The sequence below is a fragment of the Lathamus discolor genome, chromosome 21, assembly GCF_037157495.1.
Source record: "Lathamus discolor isolate bLatDis1 chromosome 21, bLatDis1.hap1, whole genome shotgun sequence".
In the NCBI taxonomy this organism is placed as follows: domain Eukaryota; kingdom Metazoa; phylum Chordata; class Aves; order Psittaciformes; family Psittacidae; genus Lathamus; species Lathamus discolor.
In genome coordinates, this window is record NC_088904.1 from 3572634 (window position 1) to 3584803 (window position 12170).

General features: G+C 54.6%; 1 protein-coding gene and 1 non-coding gene across 3 annotated transcripts; one reads left to right on the top strand and one right to left on the bottom strand.

The window, feature by feature from the left end:
• Window positions 1–249: 249 nt before the first annotated feature.
• TMEM259 (transmembrane protein 259) lies at window positions 250–11601 on the bottom strand. 2 transcript variants are annotated; one of them, XM_065699856.1, is made up of 11 exons: window positions 10948–11601; window positions 8712–8978; window positions 8310–8424; window positions 6561–6671; window positions 5141–5263; window positions 4729–4829; window positions 3797–3854; window positions 3408–3491; window positions 2821–2953; window positions 2320–2419; window positions 250–1589 (listed from the first exon to the last, which is right to left on the bottom strand). In XM_065699856.1, the coding sequence occupies exons 1-11, from the start codon at window positions 11176–11178 to the stop codon at window positions 753–755; spliced, it is 2160 nt and encodes a 719-aa protein (XP_065555928.1). In that variant the 5' UTR covers window positions 11179–11601; the 3' UTR covers window positions 250–752. The 2 variants fall into 2 exon arrangements, with proteins under 2 accessions (XP_065555928.1, XP_065555927.1); XM_065699855.1 differs by having other exon boundaries at window positions 8256–8424.
• A 289-nt stretch (window positions 11602–11890) lies between these two features.
• On the top strand, window positions 11891–11997 carry LOC136003406 (U6 spliceosomal RNA). The gene has a single exon (XR_010608088.1). It is a non-coding gene; the product is annotated as a U6 spliceosomal RNA (small nuclear RNA).
• The last annotated feature ends 173 nt before the right edge of the window (window positions 11998–12170 follow it).

Sequence of the window (12170 nt, forward strand, 5' to 3'; positions counted from 1 at the left end):
TGGCCCCACACGTCCCCACAGGCTCCCAGCGGATGTGACTTGAGCCCATTTTCCCCTGCTTTATGCCGGCCGCAGGCAGGGAAGAGAGGCCAAGCTCCCACCGCCCTCCCAGAGGTCACCAGTGGCACAGAGGCCAGCACTGCCCAAATGCCTCTCACCTGCGATGGAAGCTCCCACCTGGACACAGCAGCTTCCATCCCAAAGCCACTGGCTGGGAGATGCTCAAGGACAGAAAAGATGGGGCTGAACTGCAGCTTCGGCTTTGGTTATTGCCCAGCCTTGCCCTGGCAGCAGCAGATGTAGTCTCTGGGGAAGGGCTGAAGCTCCTTTTCCCCCTAAGGAGAAGGGGAGGTGATCAGGTTTCTCTTGCTTTCCCAAGGAAAACCCACTCCCTGTCCACACGCAGCTGCTATTCTAACATGAAGCTGCCACACACACACTCTCTGTCCCAAACCAGCTCACGGCTGTGGATCCAGGCTGCAAACATGAACACGGGGAGCAAAGAGGGGACAAGGGAAAGCTGGGGCAGGGACCCAGAGCAGCTGCCTTGTCCCACGTCCATCAGGCTCTCGCACACAAGCACACACGGGCTCTTCCCAAGGGAGATCACTGCAGCACCTCTTCTCCATCCCCGCTGCTCCACCTTTGCACTAAGAGGAATTCATGGGTTAAGGATGATGGTGAAGTGAGAAACGGTAACAAAGGAAAATCCAAATGCCTCCGCGGCAGTCCAGAATTACAGTAACAGGGGCTCAAGACAGGCTCCTCAAGTGGGGCTGCGGGCAGGGTGCGGAGCGGGGTGGGCTCTCTGCTGGTGCTGGGCAAGGGCTGCTGTCCCCCCGGTCCCCAGGCGCGCGCCCCGAACGCCTGTCCTGCTCCGTGTCCTGCGCAGAGGCTGCAGGGGTCTGTGCCACGCTGCTGCTGCTGCCAGCACAGTCCTTGCTGCTCGCTCGATCGTGGCTGCCCGAGCCCTCCACAGCCTCAGTCTGCTCCGGGAGGGGACTGCTGGGGACAGAGGCCTTCTCCTCCTGCGGTGGGATGGGGGGGGCAGCCGGGGCCGCCTCTGTGGCAGGGGGAACATCTGCTGCAGCCACCACAGACGTTGAGGTGACTTCAATGGTGATGGAGCCCACGGCCGTCTCCGGGTGCTCGCTGCTCACCCTGATGCGGGCGACCAGCCCGGAGGCAGCGTCCTGAGGGCTCCCGTTGGCCATGGCCTCGTGCACCACGTTGGGCTCCAGGAGGCTCGTGCTCAGGTCGGACAGAAAGGAGGCCTCGGTGACGATGGCGGCTGTCTCAGCCACCCAGTTGAGGTCACTGCCTGCGGTGGCAGCGGCGATGACGCTGGAGGCCGTGCTGGGTGTCAGGGCAGCCAGGCTGGCCCCGTCCCCAGAGGGGCCGGTGGGCAGGGGGGGTCTGCGGCTCCCTCCGTCGACGGGGGCAGCGGTGGTGTTGTTGTTGAGGTTGTCCTGCAGCGTGGTCTGAGTGCCCTGGCCCACCTGCTGGTTCTGCAGCAGCATCTCCTGGATGCGGATCTGTTGGAGGATGGCCGGCAGCTCGTAGTGATGGAAGAAGTAAATCATGGAGTGCTAGAGAAGGCAAAGGGAAAGGAGTCACTCATTGGGCCTAACACACCTTAGAGAACTACACTTTCCTCATTACTAGAGAAATCAGCTGCTCTGACCATGAGGTTATCTGACATTGTGGAAAGATTTATCCCTTCTACTACAACTCCTGCAAGCTACACGTACAGTTTCTCCCTAAGGACAGGCAATGGAGTATAACCCCTTTTCCCTTGTAAGGGCTGACAACTGGAAGGGTGAAGGCATTTCTCTAGCCCACCTTCCTTCCCTGTCTTCATGGCAGCAGAGAAAGGGGCAGGACACCAGCAATACACACAAAAGGTTGCCTGAACCAGGATTGTGGAGACATCAGTCTGGGGCTGGTCTCTGCACTGCACAGGCCTGACCAGCTCCTCAGCCTCTTCAAGGGAGATCCTCGGGGGGATTTCCTCCTGAAAGCCAGGACAGAAACCCTCCCCTAACACCTCCTAACAAGTGACATCAACCACTGTCAGTCACACGGCTGGATCTGAGCCAAGCAGCCCTCCTGTTCAACAGCCTCCTCCTGCTGTTCTGTTTCCAAACCAGGGATTATTTCCATCTCTTACATAAAGATCACTGCTCAGACTCAGCTTGACAAGAAGTCGGATAAAGCCAGACCCTTGTGAGGTGTGTGGTGACCAGGGCTGAAGTCACACAGTGGCTCCTGCCTCTGCGCTGGTTGCATCAACGTGCAGCAGAAGTGGCAGCTACTCACCTGGATGAAGAGCCAGGAGGTGACCAGAGCCAGGCTGCTGTACTGCCCGTTGAATCGGTAGTGGTAGGCATAGAAGGCAAAGTGGTACAGATAGAAGAACCTGGAGAGAAAGGAAGAAATCATCAGGGTATGGCAATGGACAGGATAAACGTGAGCGTCTGTCTGCTCCCAGCTCCATTCCAGGCTGGAGCACGTTGCACAGGGCGGTGCAGACTCCAATTAACAGGTAATTCAAATTGCCTTGTTATGAACAAGTCTTCAACAGGGCAGAACAAAGGGCAGGGAAAGGATTGAGGCGATTCCTGACATCCAGGCACAAGCCCAAAGAGGAAGCAATTGCACTTTGGGCCCTGTGATACATAGGGCAGCTCCCACAGAAGCATTCAGGAGCAGAAGCACTGCTGCCTGGGAGGGCTGGAAGGGATCTGAAGCAGCCCCTTTCCCACCAGAGAAGAGGAAACGTGGTGAGAACATGGGAAGGAGGCCCCAGGCAGCCCTTACCTGAGCCAATGCCTCTTGCTTGTATTGGTGTGGCAGCAGATGGCATCGTACTGGTCAGCCAGCCACACGATGAGGATGATGTAGAAGGCGGTGGTGGTGTCGTTGAAGAACTCAGACATGATGGCCTCCATCCCTGTGGGACAGAGCGGCTGCATCAGGGCCACGGGAGGGAATCCTCTGTCACCCCAGAGCAGGGGCTTGGTGACTGTGCAGCACAGGCCACAGCAGAACCAAACTGCCCTAAAGCAGCAGCTAAGGGCAAACATGTTCACTGCTGCCTGCAGTCACTGCACAGGCCAGATGACCAGCTGGCTCTGGACACTGCAGGTTTTGGGGAGGTTTAGGGGGCTTTTCAAACTCAAACTATGCTAATGCAATATCAGCAGGGGAAGCGTGAATCTGAAATGAACTCATTTCCAAATGAGCTGCTTTCTGGGGACCCAAAAGGGCGATGCAGCTCAGGGTGCCACCAAATTTCAGAGTCCTCACAAGGTGCCACATTAACTACCTGCTGTGGCCAGGTCAGACTTCCTGCAGATCCCAACGGGACATGCTGCATAGCACAGGAAGTGAGCTCATGTCCTTACCTACAAGAGCCAGAATGACAGTGAGGAGGGGAGCTGCAGGGAATGCAATTGTCATGTTCATTTCCAGCATCTGTAACAGGTCAACTGCAAGAAGGAAAACAGACTATGACACGAAGTGGCTGTGAGGCCACGGGACCCTCCATCCCATGCTGCTCCCCATTCAGAGCACTGCAACATGCAGTGAAGTCCAGTGTCCCAAGGCCACTGTGCCTGACACTTTGTCAGAAACAGAAAAGCTCTCCAAGCCTGGTGACAGGAGCATAGGGAGACATATTCCTTGTGCAGCTACACACAGGATCCTTCTAAACAACAACAGGGGATACACATGACATGCTGTGCTGGAGCAGGCACAGCGTGCAGCACACCCTAAACCCCTCCAAAATCCTTACCAATGAAGACAAAGATCTGATGGTGCGAGTAGCGCAGCAGCATCGAAACGGACAGAGTCTGAAACACGAGCAGAAACCAGTGTTACAGCCACAGAGGCCCAGGAGTCACCACCAGCATCACCCTCCAGCCTGGCCAGGCGAGCCTGGGCCTGCTGGGCTGCCCAGCACACAGTGTGTATCCCATGCTCATGCATTTGAGCTGTGCAGACTTCACAAACAGTAACCGTGACTTCCCCAAGAGCAATTCCTCTTTGTGTCACTGCAGTGAGGAGACTGACAGTAATTTGTTTGTAAAGAGACCAATTCTGAAGAGTTGAGCAGGGGCCAAACCAAACAGCAACAGGGCTGGAACCCCAGTTTCTTCCCATCCTCCATGTGTGCTCCTCCCAGCAGCTCATAAGGCCGCTTGACAATAGTCACCAGCTCTCATTTCAATTTGCCAGTAGTACCGTACTGCACCAGTGCACAGACACGGACAGGGACAGCTGCCCAAGACTAGGAACACAGGCTGTGATCCCTTGGGATCTCATCTAACGCTGATCTGTAATCACCTCATCTCACAGAGTCACAGGAGACCTGGATCTATCTTTAGCACTCTTGGCAAATTAGGCCTGTTCTTGGAAGTCTCAGAGGACAAACTTCCACACCCAGTGCCTTGGCAGCCTGAGTGGTTTAACTATGCTTAGAGCCTTTCTAACAGGAATCTGCCTTTGGACAAGGAAACCATCACTTCATCCTATTTCAGCTCCTCTGTTTCAGTGTTAGAACTTTAAAACCCGCACTAAAAAAACCGAGCATCACAAAGACAAGAACTTCCTGCTCCATCAGCTGGGCTTTAAAAGCAGGTGAGAGCTCAGGCCTGGGCTGTTACTTTCAAACATGACCAGCATGAGGCTCAGCGTCCAGGCACTGCCCAACTCCTGTCAACTTACAAATATGACCATGATGACGAAGGCTGCCAGGTAAGAAGTCCTGGCCATCCACATGCTGACAAAGCGATAGTGCTCCCCAGACACCACGTTGCGAAGGAAACCTGAAGAGAAACCACAAACACAGAAGCTTGGTGTGATTCACCCATCACCTAAGAACAAACTTCCAGTGCTTTCTAAAGGAACAGGATCCTCAGCAGCACTGCTGTTGTTATGCAGTGCAGTGAGGCAGCAGGAAGTCACGTTTGCAGACACCTCTCCCCTCCTGCTTGTCTCATTCTGTCCTTGACAATAACATCTCTACATAACGCAGGGAATCATTCCCTTCATTTGAGATGAATCAATAGTCAGAAGATGACATTCATGCATCTACAGAAAAACCATCAACTGCTCTGCTGATCCCTCCGAGCCTTACCTTTGTTTTCTTCATTTTCAGCTAAAGCTTTGACACTTGACATCAGGATATCATCATAACCTAGGAACTCGTCCAGCAACAGGCGACTGAACCTGTCCCCAAAGCACTGGTCCCTGGTAGGATCTGGAGAGAAGACAAAAACCCATTCAGGTTGTCCCCACCTGAAGCCACAGAGGAGGCAGCAAGGCAGACAGAGTCTTCTTATCACTTGGAAGGACCCGTGTGCCACCAGACCCCTGGTCTGTGCTCAGACCTTTGGCAGTATAAACTGGGCAGGACCGGGAGGGAAAATGTCACACCCTGACAGATCCAGCCAGGCTGTCAAAATGCTAATGTCAGCCAGGCCCCAAGAATTCCATCAGGACTCTCACACTCTCTGCTGCCACTGATGTGAAAGGAATTCACCTTCTAGCCTTGGACTATTTCCCTGGGCTCACCCCAGCTAATGGCCCAGAGAAACAAGTTCCAGTAAGACTCACAGGGCCAGGCCAGGACTTTTTAGCCATGAGCTGGCCTCAACATGACACTGCTGGACCCACCAGCCCCATCCACCCTCCTGCAGTGGAGGACACACCAACACCTCCCTGTGGCTCTAGGCATGGATGAAGGCTGCCCAGTTCCAGCTCATGAAGCCTGCAAAAAGAACCCAGATCTAAGCAAAACAGGAAGTGTGAACACAAGGAATTTGTCAGTAAAGTACTAATGAAGGAATTTTTCTAGCTGAATTGGAAAACCCAGGGCAGGAAGCAGACATTTAACAGGGAAACTGCCCATTGCCTGTACAGGAGAACTGCTTAATACTCCAGTTCAGCTGTAATTCAGTTTGATTAGGAGTAAGGAATGAAATCATTAACAGCTCATCACACATCAATTTAGTTCACAGGCCTGAGAAGGCTTGAAACCATATTCCTGACTCAGGCAGCTTTTAATGGAGCAAATGCCAGGAGAAGAGAACACTTCAGGGAAATGGTCTGCTGGTGCTCACAGGGACAAGAACCATGTGGAGACAGTGCTAAGCAGATCTGCTCAGTATTGTGCCTGACACACAGCTGCTCCCACTGCTGGGCTCTAACACTGTGCTGCTGCTGCTCCACACTGAGCCTAAGTCTTCAGTACCACGAGCCTCTTCCTTCCTCAGTGAGGAAACTGTGCTGGACACAACACTGGGGCTTGCTGAAACAGGCTTCACCATTTCAGTCTCCTCCTCTTGCAAAGGTATGACCTACTAAAGCAATCAAAGCTCCATAAAGCAGCTCTCCTGCGTGGGCAAGGAGCGCCATCAACTGTTATAAATAGTTTCCACAAGACTAAAGAGGCACTGGGGCGTAGGAACCTCTGCAGAGCACTCATCCACCCCTGCCTGCACCAGCTCCATCACTCACCCAGAGTCACCCACCCCTGCACCAGCTCCATCACTCACCCAGAGTCACCACCATCACTGGGATGCTGAGGCGCTGCCGAGTGCTCTGGGACAGCCGCAGGAACCCATACTCCAGTGAGTACTCCACTATATACTCCTCCTGCGGCCACACTGCAAGACAGGGTGGGAAGGGACACTCAACAGCAGGGTTTGAAACAGCCACCAAAAAGAAATACCACCTCTGGATTCCCTCCCACCACGTTCTTGAGAAGAGAATCAGTTGCATGCACAGGCTCTGGGCTTCCTTCAACCCGTTAAGAACGGGGCCATACACATTCTTGGACATTACTTTTGCTTCCAAACCCTGCTAAGCCTTGCCCAGAATCTGCCCACAGCTTTGCCTAGCAAGCCCAAAGCACTTGTTCTTACTCTGTTCCACTTCTGCTTTCTATGTTGTTTAGAAAACAGCAGGAAAACACAATTACACCTGCTGAGCACCAAGTAAACACTGCACAGGGCAAGAGCACGCACTGCTCACCCCTGCAGTGACAAACCTCAGAGCTAAAGGCAGGAGCAAGTACAGCTTTCCAGGGGAAAATATTCTGTCTAAACATCAAATTTGGTGTACTTATAGCACAGAAAACCTGCAAAGAAAACAAAAAATAAAAAGCAGGGATTCGAGGATATGGGACCCTTTTGGAGATCAGTTGTTAAATCACATCGGGAAGCAGCACAATTCTCTCCCCCACCATGCTGCTGGATCATTTCCAACCAGGAGTTCTGCAAATCAAGGCACAGCCCATCAGTGCACCCAGCTCAGCTTCAGCAGCTACCAATAAAGGTATTGCACCAAAAATAGTCACTGCTCTCTAGTCTTCTGTGACTTCAGGATCTTAAATTCAGGACTAACAAGTTCTAGATCAGCATCAAGCAAAGTCACTGCAGGAGCAAGGGAACAGTGCCAAGGCAATGTCCAGCCTCACAATCCTTCACAATATCCAGTCCTTCTGAACAACAAAGAATTCCAGCCTTTCCAGGGATAAAAGTGGAGGTGAAAAAGGCAAATTAAGAAATAATCCAACAAATCTACTTTAACATAAATACTTTTCAATAGATTTCCAGCCCTAACCACTTGAAACAAATTTTCCAACACTGGAATTCCATTTTGAATAATACAAAGCCACTAAAACCTCCCTTGAGTTTATGAGGCATCAGCAGCTTAAGCCTTGCTGGGACGAGGGGAGGGCTGAAGCAGGATGATGCAGATGCAGAGCAGCAGTGCTGTATCTCGCAATGCTCTAAAACCCGCTCGGTGGCTTTGGGGATTAATTGGCTGTTCCAAGCCCTGGTGTTGACTCAGGGACCCAAACACAAGCCCAAACCCTTAATGCAAGGAGGAATGTGCCCTGTCACTGCCACCCCTGCAGACCTCAGAAGCACAGAGAACAGCTCAAGGAGGGGGAGGTTCATGTTTGTCTGAGATAACCACCACCCATCACCGCAGAAAGATGGTGCCAGCACATGTTATAGTCGAGGCAACCCCCAACTCCCAGCCTCCCTCCCAGCCAAAGGAAAGACCTTGCTGTGGATCTGCTGTTAGTACTGACACAATTAACCACAGGCAAATGCATCAGGGAAAACATTTAAGGTTGCTATGCACCCTGTGCCCAGGGAAGCCAGAAGGAAGGAGACGTGCAGGAAGGATGCACAGGGCAGGGAGGGAGGGGCACAGATAGCAGTGGAAGTTGTCTTTACCTGCTCTGGCTAGCATCTCAAACTCGGACACAGTCTCCCTCAGAGGCTCCATACCTTTAGTGGCTGCTTCACTAAATGAGAACTCCTGGCTTTCGTTGTGGGTCAGCGCCTCAGTGCTGCTCACCCGGGATGGCTTAAGGAACACCTTGGGCTCGATATCCAGCTCAAACTGTTGGAAAATCACGGCAGGCATGTCAGCAAACCCCCCAAAGCTCCAGTCTTCTGCACTCCTCCTGTGCCTCCAGCACCAAAATGCCAACCTAAGAGGCCCCTTCCTCAGACTTTCTATCTTAAATCATCAGAGGCTGCTGTGAGGGTTCAGGAAAAGCTAAGGAAACACACTCTGCTCCAGATGACTGAGGGATCACAGAGGGACTGCACTACCAAACCACTGACCCCCAAACCCACAACCACGTTCCCTTCTCCTTTCTGTGTACGCTGGGAACGTGCCTTTACCTTGACAGAGCTGTTTTCAAACATATCCACTGTCATTTCCTCCTCTTCCTCCTCCTCTTCCTCAGCTGTGGATTCAACCACCATCCCTGGGAACTTGTCAGCACCACAGAACTGCAGGAAGATGGGGGCTCGGCTGGAATTGCGCTGGATTTCCACCCGCAAGATGCCGTCGCGCGGCCACTTATCACGCACGTGCTCCAGGCAGTTGATGGGCGAGCGGGAGAAGGCGATGTGGATGTACGCCAGGATGAAGAGCACAAAGAGAGCCTACACGCAGCAAGAAACAAAGCAGAGACCATCAGCCCAACCAACCTTGGCCTGTTTACACCCTCCCCAGTTTTAACCATCTCCTCTTTGCCTGTGAACACACTGGGTTAATTTGGACAAATGGGTTTGCAAGTGGACAAGACCTTTTTACACTTCCCAAGCCAAGCAGCGCAGACTTAGGCAATCTCAGCACTGCTGGGTCAAGGGGGGAACACACCAAAGACACACAGAGGAAGAGCAACCTCCTCCTGCTCACAAAGCCAGAGCTGCCACTGATACCTGTGCAGTACACAGGCCCCAGCACCATGTAAGATCCTGCAAACCAACACCATCCTCAGGACTGCACACAGGCAAACAGACCCAACACGGCACTAAGGAGGCTGCAAAGCACATTGAAAGACACAGAAACACACCCGTGGCTTTCAGCCATTCCCTCCTCAGCACAAAGCATCTCCTCTTGAAGCCCAGAGGAGACCACCCAGCTTCCAAAGGCAGAATAAAGCAAACTTCAACAAAAGACAGCCCACCACAAGAGCAGGACAACCCAAATCCACACACAACAGCCAGCTCCGTGTTCAGATCCACCTCTCGCTGCTGCCGTGGTGGACGGCGAGCTGGCCTGTGAGGGACATCACCACTCCCTGGCCCAGGGAACAGCTATAAAGTCACAGCAAACCAAAGAGGACCAATAAAACCCTGCAGTGAAGGTCATAAACCCAGCACGATGTTGCCCAACGCTGTCCAAAGTTCAGAGCCGAAAGCTCTGAGGAACGCCGGTGGAGCGGAACAGCCGAGTGTCACGCACTCGGTGCCTGAGTGCAGCGAGATGCTCGCTCCCAGTTTAACCAGCTGCCCTTGCTACACAGCGCTCTTGACCCATTTGCTAGGAACTGGTAAACAGCTCATCTGCAGGAAGGCAGGAGGGAAGGTAAAGCAGAAACACCTCCCCCGTCACGGGAGGAGCAACCACAACCACGGGCAGCCTCAGGCCTCGGTGCGCAGAGGCTGATCCCAACCCCGCGGCGGGAGCAGGCTGTTCTCCGCAGATGCCCTGGGAATACTCTTTACTTCCTTGGGAGTGCTGCGATCAAAGGGAGACAGCAGCAAGAACCGCTACCAGCCCGCCAGCCCCACTGCTAGCACCGGCCCTGTCCCAGTCCCCCTGCCTGCTTGAATCCAGTTAGAATGGGGGGGAGAAGAAAGATGGTAAAACCCTTTGGGAGGGGTAAAGTACATGCAGTGTGAGACAAGCTGTCCTAAATGTTTCCTTGCTTTAAGCAGCTGAATTGTAGGAACTCAGAGCAGAAACCCATTCAAGCTCCTCTCCCCCTTCCCTTTAAGTCTCACCCTGGTGAGAAGTGTCAGTGTGTGCCCTGGGAGCTGCGGAGCAGGATTTAACCTACAGGCAGTTCACCCTGCAGGCACCAACGGGCCCTTCCGTGGGTCTCCAACCCTGCACCCACACAATAATCCTGCACCCACACTGACAAGAAAGCAGGAGGGTTTGTACCCACGCTGTGATACTGCACTAGCACTGCCGAAGGTGCTGCCTGCTAAAAGAAAATGGGGTTAAACCAGGGCTGTGTATTATGCGCTTCCAGAGAAGACGAGACTGCAACAAAACTCCAATGATCACGTATTCAATGTATCCAAAAAGAGGGACTGCTTGGAAACAGAAACCTTTCACACCCACATCCCTGTCCCTGCCCAGCACGCTGGCTCAGCGATTTCCCTTCCATTTGCAGACCTGGAATCCCAGCTCTGGCACTGCCGAGACCACCACAGCCCACTACGACCAGTCCCATCTTCCTCACAGAGCAGAGGCCCAGGGGAGCTGGTGGTGCAGGTGGCCCAAACGCAGGCTGTGACCTCTAGCAGAGGCAAGGTGTTTGTGTCGATAAGGGAACCTGCGCCTCCGTGCCCGGGCAGCGAGGGCAAGGTCGGCTCCTCCCCACAAACCCCCCCTCACCTTGAGGAGGACGAAGAACTCGAAGACGCGGCGGAAGGAGGGTGGGAAGAGGCGCGCGTAGGTCACTGCCATCTTGAAGAAGAGCGCATGGAAGAGGCGGTCGCGCACATTGATCAGGGGGTTCTGGTTGAGGTTGGGGTTCCGGACGCCCCGGTTGTTGCCCCCGGCAGCGCCGCCGCCGCCGCCGTTGCCCGGGTGGTGGTTGTTGGCGTTGGGCTGGTTCTCGGACATGGTGGCGCCTGCGGCTGGGCGCCCGCGGCTGGCCCGGGGGGAAGCCGCTCGTCGGCCGGCGCCGCCGGTCAGCGCTGCCTGCCGGTGCCCGGCGCTGCTCGGTGCGGGCGCTGCCCTCGGGCCCGGCCTCCCCGCACCGGCGCGGCCTCCTGCGCGCAGACGCCTCCGGAGCGGAGGGCGGGTCAGGCCCGGCAGGGCCAGGACCAGGGCCAGGCTTCGGGGCTCAGCGAGCCACAGCTGCGGAGGGGCCCGGGAGTTGCGCAGCGAGGAGCGGGCTGCGGGGCCGGCCCCGCGGCCATGGGGGGACCCGTCACGGTGCCGGTGTGAGCGCGGCGGCCGCTTCGGCTCTCCCGGTGCGACCCGGCCCGACCCGGCCCCTCAGCGCCCCGCCGCCATCTTCCTCCGCCGGTGGCGTCAGTGCGCGTGCGCGAGCGCCGCCGGGGCACCCTGGGACTGTGGCAGAAGCACGCCGGGGCCCAGTCCCGATATGCAAATTAAAAGCGTTCCCTGTGTACATCGCGTAAAAACGCTTCGGAAACGGCCAGAATCCCGACAGAAAAAATGGGATTTAGAGGAGAGAAACTGCTAATGTTGTGGAGGATGTGATGGGAAAGGCAGGGCGAGGTAGGAGCCGAAGAAATAATAATTCACCATGATGTGAAAAATATAAAATAAGAGAGGTTTAAATAGTCTCCAGGGAGGAGAAACGGTCGTGCTCGCTTCGGCAGCACATATACTAAAATTGGAACGATACAGAGAAGATTAGCATGGCCCCTGCGCAAGGATGACACGCAAATTCGTGAAGCGTTCCATATTTTCCTCCTTTTGCCCCCATTTTAGGGGGCAATCACAACCCCCCAGCCCAGGGACACCCCTTTTGTCCCCCGCTCCGTGGCAGAGGGAGGGGAGGTACCCGTGGCCCCCGTGTCGAGCCAGGGACCCCAGGCAGCCCCCCCACAGGAGAGGGATAGCAGGGGGGAAATGGGCACCCC

Bases quoted from the DNA above. Each gene is read 5' to 3' on its own strand.
- TMEM259 (XM_065699855.1), bottom strand. From the start codon at position 11,178: ATGTCCGAGAACCAGCCCAACGCCAACAACCACCACCCGGGCAACGGC. The intron at 8,979-10,947 runs GTGAGGGGGGGT...TGCTGCGTGTAG, and splicing joins AGTTCTTCGTCCTCCTCAAG to GCTCTCTTTGTGCTCTTCAT. The intron at 6,672-8,255 runs GTAAAGACAACT...CCTGTCTTGCAG, and splicing joins TGAGATGCTAGCCAGAGCAG to TGTGGCCGCAGGAGGAGTAT.